The 25,465-nt window shown below is 37.5% G+C and overlaps 1 protein-coding gene across 1 annotated transcript; it reads right to left on the bottom strand.

The window, feature by feature from the left end:
- Nucleotides 1–648: 648 nt before the first annotated feature.
- Nucleotides 649–25,465, bottom strand: LOC109042220 (medium-chain acyl-CoA ligase ACSF2, mitochondrial). Its single transcript, XM_072300304.1, has 13 exons — nt 25,153–25,465; nt 23,851–24,046; nt 22,235–22,363; nt 20,918–21,141; nt 15,424–15,541; nt 14,240–14,335; nt 11,401–11,549; nt 9,928–10,102; nt 9,032–9,139; nt 7,932–8,080; nt 6,840–6,981; nt 3,641–3,751; nt 649–1,948 (listed from the first exon to the last, which is right to left on the bottom strand). The coding sequence occupies exons 1-13, from the start codon at nt 25,218–25,220 to the stop codon at nt 1,820–1,822; spliced, it is 1,794 nt and encodes a 597-aa protein (XP_072156405.1). The 5' UTR covers nt 25,221–25,465; the 3' UTR covers nt 649–1,819.

Genomic DNA, 25,465 nt, shown 5'->3' with positions numbered 1-25,465 from the left:
TAAGTTGGTAATTTGACGGTAATTGGTGCAAGGGAATGTAGAGTTAATGAGATTCTGTAGTGCGCTTTGATTCTTTAACTTGGCTGAGTATGTTTCAAACGATCTTATAAAAAACAGATCGGTAAAGTGCAAAGTAGAAGTGCCAAGTGTTTCTGCTCACTTCTTCTGCTCATCATCTCTTGGAAACCATGAGAATATACAAATCATTTCTGTAGGCGAAAGGAATTAAAAATTGACGAGTGCGTTGAAATTTGAATAAGAGAGGCAAGTAATAAAATGTAATTCAAAGTGAATATTCAACTGAAAAAAGCCGTATCGATCGCGCTAAAACTGCGAAAACGCGAAACTCAGTTTGCAATGCTGCAGATTTTCCTGAATGATTTATTTCCTAAATTAATTAAGGAATACTAAACGTTATTTCTTAAAAATTTACCGGAGTTTTCTTCAATGTATGAAGAATATTTTATGGAAATTCCAAGGAATAATTTTGGTTCGCTGTAAATTGATGAAATTAAATAGGATAAGAGACTTTGAAACATAATAAACGAGACACCCTTTTTTACAGCTTCACCATGTATTCAGCTTCAGCATGTATAAATTACGGAACGGGAGACAAAGAAGTTTGAAATAAAACATGTAAGAAAGGTCTTCTTCGTAACACTTACTCAGGTTGGTGACATTTATTTGTTCTTTAAAACAATACAGGAGTTCACACCTTTATGTTCGTATTTGTGGTTGCTTCATTGCCATCAAATTCAATGACAATTACTCTTCTTGAAGTCTCTATGTCCTCAGACGAATACAAAATCACGCTGATATCATAAATAAAAACCAATTGAAACGATAAAAATCACTTTTTTGTTGTCGAGGAATCCCGCGATATCCTTATAGCTCCTAGGGTTCTTGCCCTTTTTCATAGGGATCCCCTAGCTTGAAGTTTTTAGGGGTCTTAAAGTCTCTATCTCAATTCGTTCAAACGTTTCAGAAATGCTGCCTTGTGTTGGTGGTGCGGAGTTTTTGAATAACACTGTTCAGCAGTGATAAGTCAAGAACAGCATCACAGTTTTAAATTTTGTAAACTACAGGAACCCATTAGAAGGCATATGATGAGTGAGGAAGCTCATTCTGAGGACTAAACAACAAGGTTCAACGAAACGAGTAGTTTTTGAAGCCGGTATGATTTGTACAAAACTGTGAACTAACAAGAAATAAAAGTAGTCGTTCTGGGCACAAAGTCGATTCCCTAAAAACGTAGGGAAACAACGTCGCAATTTTTCGAAGTCAAAATATTTTTTAAAACAATTCGATTAGAACTGAGGAGCCTGAAAATTTCGAAGCTAGCGATTGAAAGCATAAAATTAACAGTTCTTTTCCATTTTCGCCATTTGATAGCATTTTTTCACTTCACGACGTATTTATCACAGATTTTAAAATGTAGAATTAGACTCGTCATTGTCGAAATTAGCGATTCTAACAATTTTGGCAATTCCAAGAGTATACTATATTTCTTCATGAAAGCAGAAAATCAGGAGTACACGTCAACACTAAGAATCCTCTTCCAACATACTTTCCCTCATCTCCCCCCCCCCTCCCTTCTTCACCACCTCACCCCTCCCCCTGAAATGGAACTTCGTGAAAGTGCTCAAGTGCTCCCTGACATTAACTATGTGATAAAAGATAAATTACTGCCTTTAAATGCATGTAGGAGGTAGGACTTTTGGAGCATTGTGTCTTGAATAGCTTGTTGGAACGGAATTCGTATAAAACCCAAATAGTTGCAAATGTTTGAAGCCAACAATGAAGGAAATCTGTTCTCTGCTCAGAGATCTCCCGCTTGAACAGCTTTTTCCATTGCTGTTTTTAGAATGTGTTTCTTGATTTTTCCCGAGCCCGTTTTGGGAAATTCGGTGAGAAATTGGACATATTTTGGAATCTTGAAGTGTGAAATCTGAAACAAACACGCATCAAATAAATTAATCATGATATAATTCCAAGCTTAGTTTGAATGGTGCGCATTGTTATGATCAATGATCATGTAGACTCAATGCCCCGAGAGCTTCTCAAATTACTTGATTAGAATGTAGTATTAATTTTAAAGGGGACCGAGGATATATTCTTTCAGATTTTTTTCAAATTTTAGATTTTAAGGTATTTCCTTCAAGAAGAAGTTATGTGATCTCAGAGCTGTACTTTTTCCTTTTCTTTCTTTATTTCTTCCTTTATTTCTTTCTTTAGATCTACAAGTACATCCTACAAAATAATCAGACGTTAAATTTAAACAAGCAGAAAAATCCAACATGAATATGTTGGAAAAGCGTGCCGAATAACTAAAATGTTGGACACATACCTACTATTTTCACGTCTTTGTTATTTGCATCAATTGGTACTTTTTGCTAAATTTGGGAGAAAATATTGATTCATAAACGTTGAATGTAAATTGATTTTAAAGATTCCGTCCAATTATCTTGATTATAAGCTGATATGCGGCATTTCGCACGACCGTGATTTGGGCGAACTGCCGTGCATCGAAATCGCGTTGAGTTAATCTCTTTGGATTTCGAACTGTAACTTCTCTCCTATTCGGCCGATTTTTACAAATGAGGTCTCTTTTTATTTGTACTTTAACGGAAAGTAAGGAAAAACTCGCTAAATAGACGGAAAACAATTTTTGTGAAAATTTGGTGGATCCTGGCGTCACGGTGAATGGTTAATCGGGCGTGGAAGATAATAGGTTCGACGAGGCGACCCTCTCCTCGCCGCGCCGTCTTTTATTGCCTTGCTCGAAACCTGACACCCAAAGCTATATCGGGAGATAACTGCAGTGGTTTGAGTGGATTTCTGCAGGGGTCACGGTTAGTACATGGTATAAAGAGTCACGAGGCTCATCACAGATTGCACTTGCAGTGCAAGACGCTTATTGGCTAAACAGTTTTGGCGGGAAAGAAGGTTCTAGAGTTGAGTCCTCCGAGCGTAAGAAAGCTTCTATGAGGTTTTTGTCAAATGAAATAATACGGTTTTGACAGGAAAATGTTCTCAAGGGTTCCCAATTAGCAGTTCAGTCGGTTTTTTGGTAAGGGACCATCAGGGCTTGACAGTATAATGGTTCAAAGACAAGAAAACGGGTCCGAGGAAAAAAATATTTGGACGGCCCGTTGAATAGCATTGGTTGATCGGTGTGCTGTACTATGGTACATCCGAGTGATTTCAAGAAGCGAGCCCTACTGGCACGCTTAAAAAAAGGGAAAGTATCGAGTGTTAACACAGCTGAAGATAGGAGAGAAGTATTTGGGCCTCATTTTTTAACTTTCCCTCCATATCTGAGTGACACCTCATCGGCAGTATAAAGCGAAGCCTTGCGAGTTCACGCCCCGCGCCATAGCGCCTTCAGTTTTAGAAATGCAACACGGACGTCCATCAGGCACTAATAGTTGTATCTCTGCGCCGCAACTCTTTGATGTTATACCTACAGAATGTAAGGAGTTCATTTACGGAAAAATTTACCATTAATTTTGCCCTATGACATTGAATTTTTCTCTACATGAGTAGAGCAAAGATAATTTACAAAATTCCATCATGACAGACAAACCGTTCGATGCGAAAAAAATCCAGAGAAAATGAAACAAATTATGAGCGTACTTACTTTTCCTTTACAAAACGTCTTTATTTCATCCACCGTGATAGATTTTCCCGGTCTTAGTATTAATGCTGCCCCAACAACTTCGCCTAGTCGTTCATCTGCGACCCCGAAAACCTGTACAACAACAATATTGTAGGAACATAAATTCAACATTTAAAAAAATGAATGCTGAAAAATTAATGAATGGTAAACAACGAAATCAAATGATCAAAGTATATTTTTTGACGAGTAAAAACACGTGAATACACATACTTTAATAAAGAGTCAAAGAGTGCAACCCTGATTCACAATGATTGTTGTATAATATTTACGGTGAAACTACCGAACCACGTATCTCATTTGCGGTGTTAAAAAATCTCCGCTCCTTTTGGCGCGTATACGTAGTATACCGCCTTTGCGATCGTTTCGACCCCCCCCTCGATACAATAACCGAGTCCCCTAGTTCCTTACCGAAAAGTGACTACCGCGAACTTCTGAGATTTTCCAAAGCGTGTAAAAAGTTTACTAATCCGTCAATAATAATGATTAAAATTTGTTTCTCATTCTGGGGCTCGCTAGTTTATGTGTAATGAATACCAAGAGTCTACGTTTCTTGGTTTTTTTTAAAAAAACCTTAGAATGGGGCGCGCTGATTTAAAATATGCATATATAAGCGGAAGCAAGCGAACTGATTCGAGGATGGCTGACCAGTTCGGCACTCCTTGAATGAGAATTTCACTCACTCCGTTTTGTTCACAACGTTGCTTTGACATATCTCCACAACACTGTTATCCTTTTCAAAAGTTGGTACTCCTTGCTCTGATAGCCGGGGCCACCAGGATAGTGGTAAGTGCAATCTGTGATGAGCCTCGAGACTCATTAGACCATTTGCTAAACGTGGCTCATACAGGAGTCCACTAAGCCCTCTCGTCCCCACGCTCCTGATCACTGCGTCGGCGTCACGAAGAACAATGGGCCTTGGGTCCCAACGCGGCCGATACCCGTACCCCAATTACTCACGCTTCATTAACCATTTCACCGTCACGCTAGGATTCATCCAATTTTCAAAAAAAATTGTTTCGCATGTATTTAGCAATTTTTTCCTTACTCTCCGTTAAAACACAAATAAAAAGAGACCTCATTCATAAAAATCGGCCGAATAGAAGAGAAGTTACAGTAATCGAAATCCGAAGAAATCAACAAAACCTCGACTCCTCGATACGAAAAATAAAATGAAGGGGAAAAAAAGAAAGTATAAATTACAATTAAATATAATTGACCTCAAAATTTGACAAACAATTCATTTATATACCTAACGCTGAAAAAACTGGGAGAAATTACAAAAAATTTGCCTCTTGCAAGGGGCTTCTTTGTAAGAATTTTGACCTGAAGACAACGGTCGAATAACAGCAGTACTCCATACAATACACGGTGTGCCTGAACGAGTTAAACATTTTTCATACGTCCAAATCGAAAAATCTTTATATTTTTAACTACAATGTTTCTTGAATCGTTTAAGCAAAAAAAAAAAAAAAAAAAATTCCGTCGAGATTCTGGAACGCAAAGGCGCTTTAAAAGTATTCTGGGGCTATAATAGCTAAATCACCGGTAGTAAATTCGTTATATTATTAAAAAGAAATTGACTCCATAGTTTAATTCCTTAGTTTCTTGAATACGATTATTTTAAGCACTTAAACATTTATACCACCAATTTTAGCCATGGGGTGATTTCCTGAGAGCCGATAATATCACGAATTTCTCATAGAACCCCTCAACAGTGGCTTGCTTTTTTGGCAGCCGATTCGGCCATCGAACCGGAGTTTAAATGGAAGCTGATAATAACCCAAAGCTCTGAGAAAAATTTTGAGATGAGTATAAGAACGGTTTGTTGTAAGTAGCGAGGAGAGGCGGGCAAAGCGGCTAAAATCCTATCTAATTTTTACAGTTTTTCTGTTGAATTAATGTTGCCGCGGGCTTCTGACTGTCCACACATAGTTCTGTTCAGCATATCGATACATAAGTATTTACATTTTACATACGTAGAATCTAATTTTCACGTCGGGGAGTTGACATATTTTGATTTTTTCGATTTTATACGGAAAATTGATGGTTTTTCGGGATTGAAATTATTATTGTTTCATGAAAAATAAATGCACCCAAAATGACTATAGCATATTGATTCTTACACATTTGCACTCACAAAATTGGTTGGTAAATTCAACGAGTGGGTGCATCGACCTGGTATATCAAGTTTCTGCAATTTTTTACGGCAAATCAGTAGATTTTCGGGATGTAGATTGCTTACTTTCAATTCATGAATGAATAAAGCAACGACATGGTTGAACTTCTTTGCATGGAAAGACGTTTAAAATAACAAAATCAAGACGTATTTAATGCAATTGCATTTATATCGAGTCAATTTCTTTTCAATAATATAACGGGATTTTTACTACCGGTGATTTGGGTATTTTAGCCCCAAAATACCTTTAAATCGACTTTATCTTCTAGGAGTTCGACAGAATTTTTCCTTTCTTCGCTTAAATTATTCCGTAGCACTTTTCTTCAAGAATCTGATAAGATTTTGCTTGAGGCAGATCAAAAAACTTAAATTCGATCGAATAGCTTTCTACTTTCACAATACACGGTCTCGTCAAGGTGCGTCTTTGACCTCGCAGTGTTGGATCGTGAATTCTCTTTTTATGCTGTTTGCCTATTTTGAAATCTCTGTAAATGAAAACTAAAGGGGTTGATATGTGCGAGTTAATGACGCGCCTTATCAACACATTGTGTTGGAGTTCACTGCTTGTTTTACTTGTTTTAAAAAAAATTAAACAACATCGTTCCTTGAATCTCAGAATTTGCTTCGCACAGAGAAGAAAAATCACAGGAGTTTTTAAGAATTAACATTGCGTCGTTTTTCACCTAACAAATAAAGAATGACAGGAAGTCTGCAACGTTGCAAATCGAGATACGAGGTTTGGTAGTTTGGTGGTTTCGATGTACATTTTTACCATCAAACTTTTCAGCCTCGATAATTTGGTTCTCTAGATTATATCAAAGCTATGTGTATCTGACAATCTTAAAAATCTGTTAAAACTGCGAAATCCAGAATAAAATAATTTTCTCTTCTGCAACTTTTTGTGCCGAAAGCAGGTTGATGTTCGAATTATTTTTGAAAATATAAGAAGTTAATTATTTTAACTCAATAAAGCTGCAAATTTACCTGGGCCTCATAAATGTCTGGATGAGCTTGTAACAAATCCTCGACTTCCTTCGGCGATATATTCTCACCTCCTCTTATTATTAAATCTTTGATTCTGCCAACGATCTGCGCGTAACCGTCCTCAGATAAAATTGCCTCATCTCTGGTAAAAATATAAAAAACAAGCGAGTGAAATGTTTATTGACCGTTTATAAAATGATGAACTTTAGTGCTCAGGAACAAATTACATCACATATCGATTTATTCCGGGTTGTTCGAAAAAGCGAAATCCGAGTTTCAAACGGGAATACTCCCTAGTGTCCCAGGCATTGGCAGATCCTGCAAATCGACAACATTGTTTTTTCTCTATTTAAACAAATGAAAATGAATCGATTCTCGAGGAGGCCTGTTGACCCGACAAGTATCGCTTATACATTACAGGTTTAAATGGAGGATAGCCAGTGTTACCAAATTGCTGGATCCTTCTCTGGTCCCAGGAAGTACTCGCTCTCTGCGAGCAGTTACGCTCTCATTTCTGTAAATGTAAGATATAAGTTTGCATTGAAATTCCACACTTCTGAGCCTTAAAAATAACAGATTAAAAACATTTTACCCAGTTTTTATCCAGGTAATGAGATAGATGAAGGATTTATGATTTTTTTAGGGTTTTACAGGGGGGATTTTAGGGTTCCTGGGCATACAGACTATGAAGTATAGTGCATAATTATTATCAAATGGTAAGGGAACGTTTAATTTAGAAGCTGTCTTAATAGGACCTGCGGGCTAGTTGTTAAAATTGATAGACAAAGTCATAGACAAAGAAGACAAAAAGGATATGGAGGGATCCTATTGGTGGAAGCGGGTGGTTGTAATGATCAAAGGAGGCAGGTAATAGACAGAGACCCTACGGTAAGTCCATCATTTACCCCCTTGGTCTATGAGAACCACCCATTTCAATCGATAGGATCGCTCCCTACTCCCTATGTCTTCTTTGTCTATCGCTTTGTCTATCAATTTCAGTAATCAGCCCACTGGTCGTGTTAATAGTCTACTTTTCAGGACTTAGGTAGTTTAGATTAGATTTACTATCTGATGGTGAATTGATGCTCTAACCCAGTTTTTATCCAGCAATCTTTCCCGATCATTTCCGCTGTTTTTGAATCCTGATTGTAGTAACCCAGCATTTTCACGTATCCTCTGCACCAGAGTTCCCCTGGCGAACCAAACGGCACCATTTTTCCAGCTCCGTCAACAATTTTGACCTGTAAAGCCGACGTGCATTTTTACATGTATTTATCTGTAACGCAAAATTGATCTATTTCGCAATTAATTTGATGGAATCAATTGTTGTCAATTGGCAAGAAAAGCCACAACTCTTGAAACACATCAGCCGGTATACATATCGACGGTGAAACTACCAAACCACGTATCTCGGTTTGCGACGTCGCAGACTTCCTGTCATACTTTATTTTTTAAATGAAAAACTATTTAACGTCCAGCCTTGAAAATTTCTGTGATTTTTCCTCTTCGCGCGGAGAAAATTCTGTGAAAATTTCAAGGAATGATATTGATTTGGTCTACTTCCAAAAAATAAAATGTGAGCGTAGATTTTTAAACACCGCAAACGAGATACGTGGTTTGGTAGTTTCACCGTCGATATGCGCCCGGAAATTTTTTTAAAGGGAGGTACATAATATGCTGTGGCAACTTTCTTCTCAACGTATAGACTTATTCCTTTGTGGGTATTGTTTTAGTAGTCACTTCTCTGTAAAAACTCTGGATGCAATACAAAGAGGGAACTTTTTAGAGGTCTTCATGTGCGTAAATCATATTATGGAGTTTTGAAACTATTTTGCGAGTCGGCAACATCGCTTTTCTGTCATTTTTACACTATAAAATGTTTTTTCTCTGGCTGAGTCAGCTTGCTTTCATCAACACAAATTTTTCAAGTATCTAATTTTTTTTTTTTTTTAAAAAAAAAAATAGAAACAGCAAGCTAATATAAATGACTTGAATTTGCCGTTTAAATGATATCGTCTAGAATCAAGAGCAAAATCGCTGGAGTAAACCAGGTTACTACTTGATGTAATCTTTCTCAATTTTGATTTGAAAGACTTTGGGGCAAATATTTCAAGAAAAGCACTGCTTTAAAAAAAATCAAATGTACATATCTAGTGCAGTTTTGCAGACTTGGAAGAATTATCACTGCTTACCTCGACGTGATCCTGCACGAAGCCAACAGAATATTTCCTTTGGTCCTCTGTGTCTGTCGATCGACTTTGAAACGAAGACGGACTCGTCTCGGTCATACCATATATGGACTGAGAAAATTCAGAGTGGTAAGAATGAAATTGAAAAAGCGAACACAAACAAGTTGATTAAAATGACTAATATGAATTGGTAATTTTACATTTTAAAAATTTGATTTATCATTGGTGCACTGCTCATGGATTGGCTTCGGAGTATAAGTTCGAAGGTATCGTATAGTTTCTTTTAATCTTGAAGGAGGATGAATCCAGGCACTCTAAAACCCCCTCACATTTCGTAACAAAAAACTTTTCGAAACCTTCTCAGAAATTTTATCGAAAAGTTTCCCTAAATCTAATAAAGATATTCTTCCATATTCAAAAAATAAACTTATGATCATATTCATAATTCTTGGAGAGATGAGCTTATGGTGACAAAATGTCATAAAATATCAGATATTTATGAAAGATATTGAAAAATACCGGTTCCTTTCCATGTTTTGCAAAATGTAAAAATTGTGACTCTTCTATTTTTGTGTGTTTGAGTGCGGGCTGCATACTCTGGCCCCTGAAAAATATGAAATATTTCATAGCCTCGTGAAATTTCAATGAAATCATTGAAATTTCCAATCTTTCATTTCTTTCTTGCGTTTCATGCCACCCTGGATCAGCTACCTGTAGTTTCCCTCTTTGCACATCAAATTCATCTGAAGATACAGCCTAATCTTAAAAATGTGACGTATTTTTTGCGTTTATGACAGGATTTTTTGAGTAATTTTATAAACTTAACTGATCAACGCCTGATCATTTTATTTCGAATCAAAAATAGAGAAATAATAATTTTTTTAGACGTCAATACTCACATAAATTTTTGTTGAGGGAAAAACATTTTTTATCCTATCGTAAACTTTAGGTAAGAGGAGCGATCCTGCCGTCACGATCACATCTAGATTATCTTTCCACGAGGGTTCCTTGCTTTGTTCAGCCAACGCGCAGATATCTAAATGCATTGTTGGAGTTCCATACAAAGCAGTGCATCTGCAATCAAGTGAAATTATTACTTTAAATCTTTCGGTTTTAAAATTAGTTAGTTTTTGTAGTTGTTAATTTATTTTTTAGAAGAAAATCTCTCCACTAAGGTTGCGTCTAAAAACAAAGTGGTCAAATTCGTGAGCTACTTTTACGGTATGATTAAGGACTTCATAAAGCTGGAAATGTAGCTTGCAATTGGATTGCATTTTGCAAAGAGAAACCAGGAGCATTACAATATTGCTAAGATTTGCGCAGCTTCTTTTGTTTGGAAGAACACCTGGTTATCTCTAAACAGTTTCTATTTTACTCGCTAAAAACTGTAAATTTCATATTTTTTCAGGATATAAATCGTTATACCGCAATGGGTGAAGTTGTACAATCTTAGCAACATTTCAATGCTTCTGGTTCCTTTTTGCAAAATGAAATTCATATACTCATTTGCAGAGACCCTCCCAAAAAAATAAATTTAACTATTTTACGCCTCCTAGATAAACAGAGAAAAAGCGGAAATCTGTACAGGCAATCGGTAAAAAGTATCATAAACCTCTTACTTTCAGACATGTAACGCGTTATGGAGTTTAGTTCCGTAAAAATCTTGAAAAACGTGTTTTTTAGAACTCTCCCCCTCTCCCAGCGAGTCCAAAATTTCAAGGTGCGTTATCGAGAGGTAAGGCGATGCATTTGTCGCAAATTAGGAATTATAAATTCATGGACTGACATTCAATGCCCCAATATTTTTATAGCAGGATGTACTCAATATCTTCAACATGAACTTGAACCGTCCCAAAGTAGCTGACTCTTTATGTGAGATGAATGCTGCAGCTTACATTCCGATAACGCACCGTTAAATTTCAAATCCGCGCGGAAGCGCGCAGTGGAGTCGGGCTCAAAAAATACATTTTCCTCTGAGTTTAACCGCATAATCTCAAATTTGTATAGCGCGTCAGAAAGCTGAAAGTAGCAGTTTTTCAGTGATTATAACCAATCGTTTGTATTTGCCTAGATTTAGGAAGCCTAAAATCGTTGAGTTCATATTCTAGACAACTCTTGTAGTGTCTGTAACAATAATTGAAGGATGAAGGTACCATTCTGGGGATAAAAACAACATAATCGGCCCGAAACACCAACATTTAAACAACTTAAAACGGGACTAAAGCCACAAATAATAGTCCCGTTTTAAGTTGTTTCATGTTTCATTCTGGAAAAATACATCTTCATTGCGCTGTTTCACAACTTTCAAACCCACTTTATTTTTTAAGAGACTTATACTAGATGGTGAATTTTGACTGCTCTAGATACTCAACTGTTCTTTTGCGATCGCTTCAATTGCTAGGCTAGAGTTGTAACTAGGACTAGGTAGCACACAAGTTGCCCCGAAGTACAGACCGGTGAGCACTACCGCTGTTGTGCCGTAAGTGTGAAAAAATGGAACGGAGCAACAAATCGTGGGTCTCTGAAAGGAAAAAGCTTAGCTCAGAAAATAGTTTCCTTCCAGTACATCAGGCGCATACTCAAGTAAACATAGGTTGTTATATATTGCCACTACATACGGTAAAATTGCAATGGGCCTGTTGCATGCAAGAGATACAGCCGCGCGAATAGACGTTTAGAGGTTAAATGACACGAAAATTACGATGGTCACATTAAAAAAGTCTGAAATACACTCCTTACTGCGCAATTTGCGTTGTTAGGAACGCGCTTTTTCAAATTTCCCGCGTCTGGGGGCAGTTTTCTAATCACCGGAAACGAGCAAACGGCGGGCTCGGTGATTTCCGGAAGATGTCGAGTCGTTGTTGTTATTTTTTCCTTCAGTTTGTTTACAAACCCAACGTGATCTCTTATAGTGGTCCATATACGCTTTATGCAGTAACCAAATCGATCAACTTTTAAATATCCAACGCAATCCTTCTACATTTCATTTCACGATATCACGAGCTCCGATTTTTAGGTTATGTTGTCAGTTTTAGTTGACCGGAAATAGCCGCGAGTTGCCGTTAATTGTTGCCGTTAGAAAACTGCCCCCAGACGCGGGAAATTTGAAAAAGCGCGTTCCTAACAACACAAATTGCGCAGTAAGGAATGTATTTCAGACTTTTTTAATGTGAGCATTGTAATTTTCGTGTCATTTAACCACTAAAAAGTCTATTCGTACGGCTGTATCTCTTGCATGCAACAGGCCCATTGCATCTGAATGTTGTGTAGGTTCCCTGGTAAAAATTGGCGATAGGAGCTGCGTTTCAAAATACCATAGGAGTTCTTATAGCCGACTAAAGAAGGCTATTGAAAATCATATAGCTGGCTGCAGAAAGCGGAGCAAATCATATAGCCGGGCTATACAAAGCTATAAAAAGTATACAGTCGGGCTATAGTTCCTACCGCTAGGCTTTACACTTTATCGTCATTGGCTATAGAAGGCTATAAGAAATTGTGTAGAAATTTGTGTGCTTTGGAAATCATTAAGTTTCATACGGAACTACCTTAATATTTACAAAACACACATTATATTTTCATTTAAAACATATTTTTTGCATCAATTAAAATAAGAATAATCCATACAGAGTGTGCAAACATTTCAAAATCATGAGTTGAAAAACGCTGACTCCGCGAGAGTAAATATTAAAGCCTAACACAAAGCGGAGCGGCGACGCACTGACGCCTACAAACCCAACAGGGATACTTCACGCATTGCGCAATGCGTGAAGTATCCCTGTTAGGTTTGGAGGCGCCAATGCGCGTTTCGCGCTCTCTGCCCGCCCGCCGCGCCGCAGCGTGCCACGGCGCTTGAAGCAACTATTTCACACCAGAGGTATTGCACAGTATCATACAAAATTGCAGGCGCTCCAACATGTTAGGAATGGCAGGCATCCTTCAAAAGTACAAAGCTTTCCTCGCAAAATAAATCAAGATACTCCGGCAAAAAAAGAGAGCGGTAGTCCAAAAACTAACTAAGTCCTGGTATCCGTATTTAGTAACGTTTAGTATAAACTTTATCTTTTGGCTGTTGCTTAATCACCATCGGCTATAAAAGGCTATAAGAAATTGTACAGCCGGCTACAGAAGCTATTGGAAATCTTACAGCCGGCTTTAGGTCTATGGTATTTTGGAACACAGATTCAACTGCAAATTTTTACCAGGGTTGCCTAATCACTATAGTTGAAGGCAGTGGCGTGGCGTGCTTTGCGATAAATCGATTGTTGTGACATTTAAACCTATGGCAAAGAAGCGATTATAAAGGTGTATGCTGCGAACACCCTGTTTATCAATCCTTTTCAATAGGTTTAAATGGCATAACAATCGATATCGCAAAGCACGCCACACCACTGGTTGAAGGGGCCCCTCTTATTGAAATACGTCTTGGTAAATTGATTAAGGTAGCAATTTTTATTAGCTTTGCAAATAGCTTATCATATCTCGTCACCTTCCGGCCGAGGAATAAAGCGTCATGCGACGTTTAAAAATTACCGTCGCCATTTTATTTTTTTTTACAGAGAAATTTTTAAAACAGATTCAACCAACGATCTTTCTGTAAAAAAAATAAAATGAGGTCGGAAATATGTAAACGTCGCATGGCGCTTGTGATACTTTGGCCGAAAGATGTTGCTTCTGATGGTATATATAAATTTATCATTCATATCAACATTAGGCAACGTCTGATGCAGTGGCGTGGCGTGCTTTGCGATATATCGATTGATCTGCCATTTAAACCTATGAAAAAGGATCGATAAACAGGGTGTTCGCAGCGGACACCTTGATAATCGATTCTTTACCATAGCTTCAAATGGCGAGATATCGACAATCGATCATTCACGCCACGCTACTGGTCTGATGTAGTTAGTCTGATTCCAGTTAAATCTGCCAAATTCATTACTAGGAAAATTCATCTTTTAAGATAAAAAAAAAAACAAAAGAATAGAACTAGATTCCACTTCAATGGGGGACTAGATAATCGCAACCCAAAGATCAGCTACGTGAATGGATTCTGATTTGATTTATGTTTGTCTTGCAAATTACGATTATTTGTGCTTCTGTGAACGAATAAATTAAAATGAGAAACATTCTCAATGGATCACCATCTATTTCTGCGCACTTGTTATTAATATGCGAATTTTTCTTCTGTACGGTTTTTCCCGAACGTGATTATACCTTCCTGTCGTAAGTGAACCTTTTCCCGATAAAATATGCGTTATTCAGTGAGCCAAAATGTGTTAGTGCAGCAGCCTTTGGTAGTCCAGTTGTGCCCTGAAAAATGGAAAATAAAGCGGATTGAAAGTACACATATATACTTCAATGAAAATACGAGTCATCTCGTTGTCTGCCCAGTAAATCTCAGATGAGGGAGAGAAAAAATGTATTTGTAAAATGTAATTCTGTTTGAAATGCAGGCCATGTAATGTAAATGCAACCAGTCTTGATTCACACTCAAAAAGATACGCTCAATTTAGAGAAAAAGAGGCCTGGGATTTACGATTTATCAGTTCAGGAATAAATTATTGTAGGATTACGTACGTACAATGTAGAAAAGAAGCATACATTGCAGGCAATCTATTAAATGTACTTAAAAGAAAAAAAAAAAAAAAAAAAAAAAAAAAAAAAAAAAAAAAAAAAAAAAAAAAAATATTTAACGGTGCTGTTTATAGACATTTATTCTCAAACTCAATTTTTATCAAAACGACTCCTGTTATCAGTGTATTTCTCTAACGTGAATATACTACATGCATTTTAGTGGGATGTAAGAGTAACAATGATTTCTTATTAGTTGGCTTTGGGTAACAATTGAAATCTCCAAGATAAAACATTCTAAGGAGGGAAAAATAAGTTTTTAACCCTGCGCGAAGGCGCATTAAAGTCAAATACATTGAGTCTCTGGTTCATGGGTATATATTTTTTATCCAATGCATAGTTGAATGTGGAGTTATCAAGGTCAATCTTTTACCAAAGTTTACTTTGATTCAAAGTCACAGGTACTTAAAATATTTCATAAAATGTTACTTAGTTCCTTTATTCCCTGAAAATTGAAATTACGATATTATAGCAACTCTGCCTTTCTGATGTACGTTTCACGTGCAATCCAAAAAAAAAATTATTACTTTAAAGGTAATGCAGCTAAAATATCCTACTTTCGACTTGATCGTTACATCTGTATTTTTATGGGTGACAGAATCATAGTGATGCCATTAAGTTCTCCGATAGGCAATACTGACTCATATTTATAAGACTGTTTTTATTTAAACTCTGTCACTATAAGGCAGGTACCCGCGTATTTTAAACACGTATAACATTACTCTGTTGCTCATACATAAAAGTTAACCAAAGAGAATTATTCTTACCGAGGTGAACTGAATGTTGCAAGCGTCATCAGGTTGGATCGCTTTAGCCAACTCATCTAGCTTGTTTGTGGATTCTTTGTTTGCCAAAGAATAAATATCTTGAAGCCGGAAGGTACCCCTGGATAAAAGAAAATTAGATCATGATCATCTTATATGCGAAATTAATAAGCTGCTTCCAGGACTTTATGTCCACCTACCTTTCGTCCATTACATAAATGTTCACCGCTATTTATGTCCACCAAACGTTAAGTTCAGTCTTTATTAAGTCCAAATGATTTAATCTCCAACCATGAATATGTCCAAAATTGTCCAAATTGTGGACATGTTATGTCCACATTTTTTTCTTCTCATTTAAATGGCAGGAACCACCTCAAAAATAAATGCATACTACTACTACCTTCATTCTTAAAAACATTTCATTCATGAATCAAGTCATGATAAAGAACAGACTCTAAGAGCAGATAAAAACATATGTTCGTGTGTACACTGTACGAATATGATAGGATGAAAACCAAAGCGGGAGCCTAGGAAACGCTCCAATGCCAAATTACACATTTTTCAGTGACAGATGCAGTCAAAATTGAAAGTCCTATTTCACTAGTTATTTCGTGCGCCTTCAATCTTGTAGGATACTGTGCAACGCCTCTGACGCGGAATAGTTGCTTAAAGCGTTGCAGCGCGGCCGGCAGCCAGCGTGACACTCGCATAGGCGCCTACAAACCTAACGGGATACTTCACGCGTTGCGCAATGCGTGAAGTATCCCGTTAGGTTTGTAGGCGCCAGTGCGCGTTCTGCGCTGCTAACACGCCGCTCCGCTCTGTGTTAGGCTCTAATATTTAAACTCACGGAGTCAGTGTTTTTCAACTCATAATTTTGAAATGTTTGAAAACTCTGCATGAATTATTCTTATTTAAATTGATGAAAAAGAAATATGTACTACTGGACAATATAATGTGTTTTTTGTAAATATAATAGTGGTTCCGTATCAAATTTAATGATTTCTAAAGCTTTCAAATTTATTCTTTTATGTTTTGGGCGTTTATTGTGCTGCAGCGTGGTGTAAGCGCAACCAAACGCTCAAAATTGGACGTATTTGACTCAAGGAGGTCGATATACAAATAAGTTAAAAACAAAAAATTGCGTGCTTCTTGGTTTTTTTCCTCTTTTATTAATTTTTGTATAGTTTCTTTCATCACAACTACGGCTCATTGAGATTCATATCGATGCCATTGCTTGGAAAAGGTTTTACAAATATGTACCACGTTTTAAAAATGTAAATGTTTTTAAAATGAAGTAATCAATTTCATTAATAAAAAAAGAATGTACATTTAAGGCATATTTTATATCGGAAATTTCAAGGATAGAAATGAAACCAAGTATTTACCAAAGACAATTTGAAAAGATGAATCAAAAGAGGAAATTAACATTTCATTTAAAATATTAGTTACGATAACAACACCTCATTCTCTCTTAATTTTCTCATTTCGATATTTCCAATATAATTTTACACACGTACTAAAATATGACGCTTGAATTTGATTTTAGTGGACTTTACATTTGTGGACTTTACATTTGTGGACTTAAGTTAGTGGACGTTTAAGTAATGGACTTAACAATAGTGTGGGCTTTAGAATTGTGGACGTAAAAATTGTGGACGAAAAGTCTGTGGACGTAAAAAAAGTGGACATAAAGTCCGTGTACCAATAAGCTACGTTGGCATTCTCACATATCGATGGTGAAAGTGCAGAGGTCCGTATCTCGGAAAACACGATTTTCCAGGAAAGTAAAAAAACTGTCTACATTCCTCTTCATTGTTAGCATAAGGGTAATAATTCTTGAGGGTAGCAAAAACAAAATGTTTTTTCAGACTCCATCAGCATTTTGAATAATTTCTCAAACTGTCAGAAAATACGGCAGATTTGCCGAGATTCGCGTTTTCGGCACTAAGAATTGACATTTCATCACGAGATACGCATTTTTGCAATTAGTGTTTTAAACCTGTTGTTGGCGGATTTGGATCAATTAAAGACTAAAAAAAGAGTTTCCCACTTACAATTCCTTATCAGATAAGATTTAGTTTGATCTCAAACGGCCAGATCAAGCCTTCAGAGTGAGTGAGATGATTGTAAATCATTTTAAAACCAGAAATAATCCATTAGCGATTAATCGAAATCGATTGTGTTATCGATTAGTAATGCGGTTAATGATTGATCGGCTTCCTTCCTGTTGTCTGGTTTAATAAATGACTCCGATAAAATTTCTCCTAAATCTGGGGTCAAGAGATCATCTTCAGTGGAGCATACTGTACCTGGATGCAACTCACAATCGGACCATACCGCGGTGAAAGCCAAATCGCGCCCCTTTTTATTATCAATCGAGGTCATGCTGCACACTTGATACGAAGTATTACGGCATCACTCTCAGCCTCAAAGGGAATTTTATGATAATTATAAGATTCCTTAACAAACAAGGTCACAAGGCATAGCCTGGACCATCCCGGCGGATGATCAAAAGGACGGCACACGAGAACCGCAAAAGGACGTATTTATGCTAAAAGGGACAATGTGGAAGTGGAAATATGGGGTGTGCTCGTGGAAGCTGGATAGGAAACAGTGTAAAAGTGGATATAGGTCCATAGTTACACGATCAAATTGAGCCATCAAATTGGGCTTCTCATTGGTCGCATTCAGAATGCGACCAATGAGAGGCCCAATTTGATGGCTCAATTCGTCGTCTCCTGAACGAAAGAACGTAACTCCATTTCAATGTTGCCAAATATACCCTCGCAAATTGCCTATTAAACAAGAGAATCTTGGGCATTTCTGACTGAAAATTTCCCCGATTTTTCTCTAGATTCCAAGCAAAAAACAGACCAATTTTGGATAAAAATTGCTTACGTACATTTTTGTAAAATAAATTAACTGTTCGAGTCAATTTGGCAACCTTGGAATGGAGTTACGTTCCTTCGTGCTGGAAACGACGAATTTGATCGTGTAACTGGACCTTATAGTTCCTTTTGAGAAAATGGAAAAGCGGGACTTGACGTTAAATGAAAAGGAACTGAGCGCTAATTCGTGAGCCGTGGGCTTGTGACAAGAGCCTTGTGGACAGGGCTCATGAGTTAAAGAGTCCCGCCACCCATCTCCCCATCGTGCCTCCTCGCACGTCGTCGCTGACGTCACTGGCGCTTTCAAAGTACCATTCATTCTTATGGCCCGAGCACTAAGGAGCACACCCCATCTTTCCACGGTAATCTTTTGCATAAATACGTCCAAAAAAGAGGGATTTAAAGCCCAAAAGCGCAAAAAGAGAGTGTGCAAACTCACTCCAAAAGTGCAGACCTCTAAATAAAATTAAACTTAAGGAGGAAAAAAATGCCTAATTTTTATTAACGCCTTAACTTGGATTTTATGTGAAAAAAGTTCAGGCCGGCTTCGAGGATTGTTCATTGAAAATTTTGAACTTAAACGTCAGGAGTTGTCAACAACTGTTCGGGCTCCATGGATGTCCGTGTTGCATACACACGGAAATGAAGGCAGTTTGACTCTGCAGGCACTCGATGCCCCGCTGTAGCGAGTTGTACTTCGATTGCTAGGATCCAAGATGTCAAAGCGCCTTCAGTTCTTGGTTTGTGCTGCGGAGATATCTCTTAGGCAAGAATAGTTTCTCTCCAAATCATGCTCAGCACATCAGCGCTGTACTAAAACTGAAGCACAAAAGATACTCACAATCTCTGTAAGTATGTATGTAAATATTCATTCGTGGTGGATGTTTTCGTATTATATAGAGGAATTAAGGGGCTTGGAGGGCAAGGCGCATAATTGCAGTTTTTGCTCTTTCGAGATATACGTGTTCGAAGTTCCGAAATTACATGGATCCTTAAGGCGGAAATAGAGTTTAAATTAGAGTACCTGTATAGCGAGAGTATGGACAGCTCGCTTCATGGAGGGCTTAGGGCCCAAAAGTGCAGCCACCCTTCTAACCAACTTCTAACGCACAAAATTTCACTGCCAGTCTGTAGATTCCAATTCTAACGAAGATGACTGAGAAAGTACATAAATGAGCGTACTTCCACAAAAATGAGTAAATTTATGCAAAAACTAAGTCAAATACGTGCTTTATAAACGATGGTTCGTAACAATTGTACTAATAAATCGCCCTGGATAATTGAAATTCATAGGTTGGCTGCATTTCTGGGCCCTAATTTTATTCGCAGAGGCATCGGTGAAGGCCTGATGGATTTTCGGAGTTTCACATCTGTCTATACTGTCGCTATACAGGTACTCTAGTTTAAACTGACTTTTTGATACTTAAAAATTGGAATTTGGGAGCGATTTTTTTTAAAAAAGTATGCACTAATACAAGTTTCACTTGAAATAATTTATATCTCAATTTTTTCAAAAACTGCACTTATGCGGCTTGTTCGCCAAGCCAGTTAATTAAAGGCATTCTTTGATTTTGGATTCTCGCAGTGCAACACGCTGCCGCACCGCGAGTAGAGTAGTGAGAGGTGAGTGCCTGAAGAGTCAAAACACCTTCACTTCCGTGTGTATGCAACATGGATGTCCATGGAGCTCAAATAGTTGCATCCAGGCATCCCAGGTGTTATTCGCTTAGTGTTCGTTGTATGAAATACTAACTGGACCGCGTTTAACAGAAAAGAACCAAGTCACATCAGTTGTAGCTAATTTTGATTTGACATTTTATTCTTTTACGAGAGAACGTATGTGCGGATTCCTTTGAAAATGTTAAGGAATTTGCTTCGCACTATGGAGAAAGTTCACGAATGTTGTTGAAAGAAGAAATGTTGAAATGTTGTTCGAAAATCCGCACAACTTCATGTAAATAATTAAATTGCCCGATTAGATTTGGCAATGGCTGATGTGGCTTGGTTCCTTTCTGTTTAACGTGGTCCAACTAAGGATGCATTGCTCGTATCTATTGCACTTCAACTTAATTCCAGCGTCGTCTATCATGCCAATCCCGAGTAGCATTTCTCAACGGAAAAGTCGCTATATAGTGCGATTTTATCGCCGATAAAATCGCCAGGATCATCAACATCTGAGCGATTATCCTCGATCTTATCGCGATAAACTCGCGCTTTTATCGCCGGACAATTTATCGCGATATTTTCGAAATAAAAATCGGGATGAATGGCGATTTAATCTCGACTTTATCGACAAAAATCGATCACGATTTTATCGAACCAAAATTGCGATTTAATCGCCATCTATCGTGATTTTTAATGCGATATTATTTCGATATATTGCCTTCGATATAATCGCGATAACCAACCGATAAAATCGCTATTTATCGCGATCACTGCTACTTGGGATTCAGTAAATTGCTGAATTTATTATAACATCGAACATCGCCAACATTCAAAAATATGCTCAGATTTTTTAAATTTATCACAACGTTGCCCATTTGCATGACCTGAATAAAGCGAGATTTCCCTAGCGCACCCGCAGAAAACGCCGCTCACATACTTACGGTAAAGTTTGGTCCGTATTCATGATGAGGTAAGAGAACTCCGGGAAGTCCTTAACTTGGACAGGCGAACCAGTGGGAGCTCTCTCCAATTCAGGCATAATTGAAACCAACGAATCGTAATAATTTTGAGTCAGAAACGTATCCCGTACTATCAAGGCCCGGGCTCCTGTCAGCTGCAAGCAGTGCGCGATTTCCTTCGGCAGGTTTGCGGGATTCAAGTTCATCTGGGAAGAAGAGGGGGGAGCAGTTTACATAACAATCGCTGACGGACACGGTAGGGCGGTGCAATTTTCATCGAAATTTGACTTTTGTTGCGCCGCACAGTGGAACGAGCTCGTAGAGGAGGTCAGACATTAAATTTATGGCTGATTTTGTCACAAATTCAATTTCAATGGGTTTTTCTAAAAGGAGCTTTCTCGAGAAAACCAATGAAACTACTTGTAAACTTTCGTGTTTCATATTTTCGAAAGTTTATGCTTTCAAATATTGTAGATTTTGTCCGACTTCTCCAATTGAATCAGTTCAGTGTGCGCCGCCAAAGCGGATCCATTAATCTGGCAACACTCGCTTTCCTCCGTTTAAACCTGTGTTGAAAAATCGATTTTTGTCGGTCAATTGCCCCGTTCGAAAATCGATACATTTCCATAGGTTTAAATGGAGAAAAACAATGTTGCCAATTTGCTTGATCCGTGCGTTTTTACGTCATGTGAATGTGTATTAAAATTAAAACTGAGAGGGATCTTTTCACGCGAGGAATTTTTAAACAAAGCATATATGATGGAGTTGGGCAAAGAGGCCTTCAAGTTGGGGTAAAATTGAAATAAGATAATTGTAATACTGCTCACGATCAGACGGATTTATTTTGTATACCATTTTTCGGGAACAATACCTATACAAATTTAAAATATGCTCTTTTAGTAAGAGAGGGATAAATTGCGATTTTGATATGAGAAAAAAGTATGCGTTTCATTTTTAGTAAACATTCATTTCAAACACTGATAACATCATTCATTCTGCAAATTTCTCCTCATTTTGCAGAAAGAAACTCCGCTTGCTCATTTATAAAATCATCTATCTGTATTGGGAAACCAATGAAACACATGGTGTTTCTAAAATAAACCCGAAATAGTGGCCTCTTGTTGTAAAATGTAGTTCAATGAGGCTTGAAACTTTGACCATACATTGAGGGTATGATGCAGTGGGATATCCTTTTATTCTTTCACGAGTAACAATCTGATAATCAATTATACCATAAGTACACATAAATAGTACACACGCACACGTAATAAGCACCATATGTACACCATACCTACTTACCACAATAACGCCAGCTTTTGCTCCAGCTAGGAACGATATGTACCATTCTTCTGTATTTGGCTCCAATAGACCTACTCGATCGCCAGGTTTCAACCCCAAAGAGATCAATCCAGCAGCTAGTTGATCTACCTGAAAGGAAGAATGTTTAAAATAAAAAAAACATATGAAAACAGATCTACTAAAACATCAAATCTCGCATCAACTCAATACTCATTCAATCCTCAAACTACTCAAGGGCAATTCTCTAGAACTGCCGTGATTTTTCACCTCTATTCGAAGAATATTCTGCGAAAATTTCAAGGAATGATGTCAATTCGTTCTCCTTTAAAAAAAATAATATAGAGACGAAGATTTTCAAACATCGCAAACGAGATACGTTGTTACGGACTTACGTCGTCGATATGTTTCTACAACACAAATCCTGCCTATAATTTGATGGTGGTCATCCTCATAAATCAGTGAATACCTAACGTATGCTAAACTTAAAACACCGAAGGTGAGTTCACAAAACACGTACTAAGATTGCAAATTTCCAAAATGTCCGCTGTTACTTCATGTTTTTTTTAACTAAGAAAATGAATGAACGTTATTCTTCGAATTTTTGCAGATTAATGTAGTGAAAATTCTAAAAAATAATGTTTGTTAATATTTCTGTAACATATAATAAAATGCTAAATGTTTGCTACGTCGCAAACTGAGGTACGTGTTTTGTGAATTTCATCATCAATAAGTGGTAGTATTCTTTGCTATTTTAACAGCGAACATAAACTTGTTGTAGGGGAGCTTTAGGCGCATCGTACAATCAATGTAATGCGTGCGAATGGATTAGCCTTCATTAAACAAAGTAGGCAAAATGAGCTCCCACGAGCAGCAATGGTGGTATCAAAGTGATCCTTTCTCTTAACTGAAGGCGAAGTTATTAACCAACTTTATATAAATTTCCGCCCAGTATTAAAATGTATTACCTCCTTTTTTAACCTTACTCTTTAAATATAATTAATATTTACGTTTCCGGTACCGATTTTAAGTGATTTTTTGAAATCGCTTACAGTCGTTCAAACGAGCAGGAGGAAGGGTGGAACCCCCTTGGACCTTAGTGTGTAAAAATAACTTCTTTTTTTTTAATAAAAAGAAGTCGAAGAAATGTGGTCCAATTGATGCATTTTTTGATATCCAGAAATAGGTGGCTCATTTTAAAAGGGGAACAAAACTCGCCATATGCGGGAATAGGGATCAGTCAATCCACAAGTCTTCATGCGTGTACGATGTCATTGCTCATTAGTAGCCTAATGGTCCCTTTTACCTACCCCATAACGACGATGAAACTACCAAACCACGTATCTCGGTTTGCGACGTCGCAGACTTCCTGTCATACTTTATTTTTTAAATGAAAAACTACTTAACATCCAGTCTTGAAAATTTGTGTGATTTTTCCTCTTTGTGCGGAGAAAATTCCGTGAAAATTTCAAGGAATGATATTGATTTGATCTACTTCAAAAAAATAAAATGTGAGCGTAGATTTTTAAACACCGCAAACGAGATACGTGGTTTGGTAGTTTCACCGTCGATAAGCCCCTTACCTTCACTTATCGCACAGGAAGACGCGTGATTATTACCTTCGTTTTTGCTTGGTGAAAAGTAAGTCTCCTATTTTGAGAGATTGAAACCAATGCCTCTGTGTCTCCAAATTTGTTAACTGTCTCCTCAAAAAGATTGCCGATTGTCACGGCTCGCAAGGGCTCTGAGCCTGGATTATGAAAGTAGCTCCAGTTTGGCTGCTTCAAGTTGACTTTCGCGATTTTATGGGCCGCCCTGAAATCGTGATTAACCAAACATATTAAATCATTAGTTGTAGCTGTTCCCTAAGATGGTGACCCCATGCACGACAAAATTTTCACAATGTTTTCGAGGATCGCAAATATCATACACGTACCGAAATTAAAACGTTACATAGGGTAATATTCTCACAGACTGAAATAAGAACTCAAAAATTTAGGTGACTTTATCCCTGATAACGTAATTTTTTCAACTTGTTTTATTTTTTTGCTGCTGGGAAATAAGTCCCATCAAGTTCAAGTTATATTTCTTTGACAATTTGTGTGACAATAATTTGTGTTAATCTTAAGATCATAAGTTGTGTGCTTTTAGAGTCAAACCATTGCAGCCCTCGTCAAAAATAATTATGCGAACAGAATTGGGCCTTCAGACTTTGGGAGCGCCCATAAGTTACGTAACGCTCTAGGAGGATGGAGATGGTATGAGCCTGCTTTATGCTACGTTAAAGGGGGGGGGGGAGTGGTGTCAGTGCCAGCGTCACGTAACCCTCTCTATGGGTAAAAACCCACAAAATCCAAAATGCGTAACCTTCATTTCATTAACATTGTTTGTTACACTGTCATTAAAAATACTTCAAATTTTACCCAGCTATATTCAACAGTTTCCCACAATTTTCGGGCTCTCAAAGGGGAGGGGACCGGGGTCGCGCTACTAAGCGTTACTCAAGGGGAGGGGGTGGGTGGGTAAAAATGCCAGAAAAATGCTTCAAGTAATTTATGAACGCTCCTTCCACCGGAGGCGGATGTTTCATTTCTTTGTATCTCGTGTGGGTAACATAAGCAATAAGTATGGCTTCATTATTCCACATGTAGAGGAAGTAATAGAAATCTAAGAGCTGAACTGTTATGATTATCTAAAATATTTCCTTCTTATTTTGTCAATACATAAAAATGAGTTATGGACAAAGAACTCATTTTAAGGCAGTAGCTCTGTAAAATAATGAGAATGCCATGGTGAATTTCCGTGAGATCTGAGTAAAAATTGCTGTGTGCACAAGCCCTAATTTTTAATACACCACTTAAGATAAGGGCGTCAAATGTTTCAAAAAATCAAAAATGTAAAAGAATAATGGAGGCACTTACCTGGAAATTTTCATCCGCACCAACTTGTGTGTCTCGTCCAAGACCAAACACCTTATTTTAGAATTCATTTTTAAATTAGTTATTTAAAATACGATGTTATTACTCTATGAAGATTAAAAAGTAATGCTCAGTTTTCTCTCACATTAGTAATGATAAGGTACAAGTTTCACTTCATGAGCTCACGTCATTCTTTCATAGATCAAAAATGTACTCATTGTTGTCCTTTTTTACCTTTGTTTCCGACTCAAAGCACCTTTTTTCTGCTTTTAATGGTTTACGGCATAACCATAAACTGAAATTAGGCACGGACACG

This window comes from Bemisia tabaci, chromosome 5, assembly GCF_918797505.1.
Source record: "Bemisia tabaci chromosome 5, PGI_BMITA_v3".
NCBI lineage: Eukaryota > Metazoa > Arthropoda > Insecta > Hemiptera > Aleyrodidae > Bemisia > Bemisia tabaci.
This window is presented reverse-complemented; position numbering and strand designations above follow the sequence as displayed.

Coding starts and splice junctions, on each gene's coding strand:
- LOC109042220 (XM_072300304.1), bottom strand. CDS start 25,220: ATGAATTCTAAAATAAGGTGTTTGGTCTTGGACGAGACACACAAGTTG. Junction 10,103..11,400: donor GAAGCGATCGCAAAAGAACA/GTTGAGTATCTA, acceptor ACTTGATTGCAG/ATGCACTGCTTTGTATGGAA. Junction 3,752..6,839: donor CAGACATTTATGAGGCCCAG/GTAAATTTGCAG, acceptor GTTGTTGTACAG/GTTTTCGGGGTCGCAGATGA.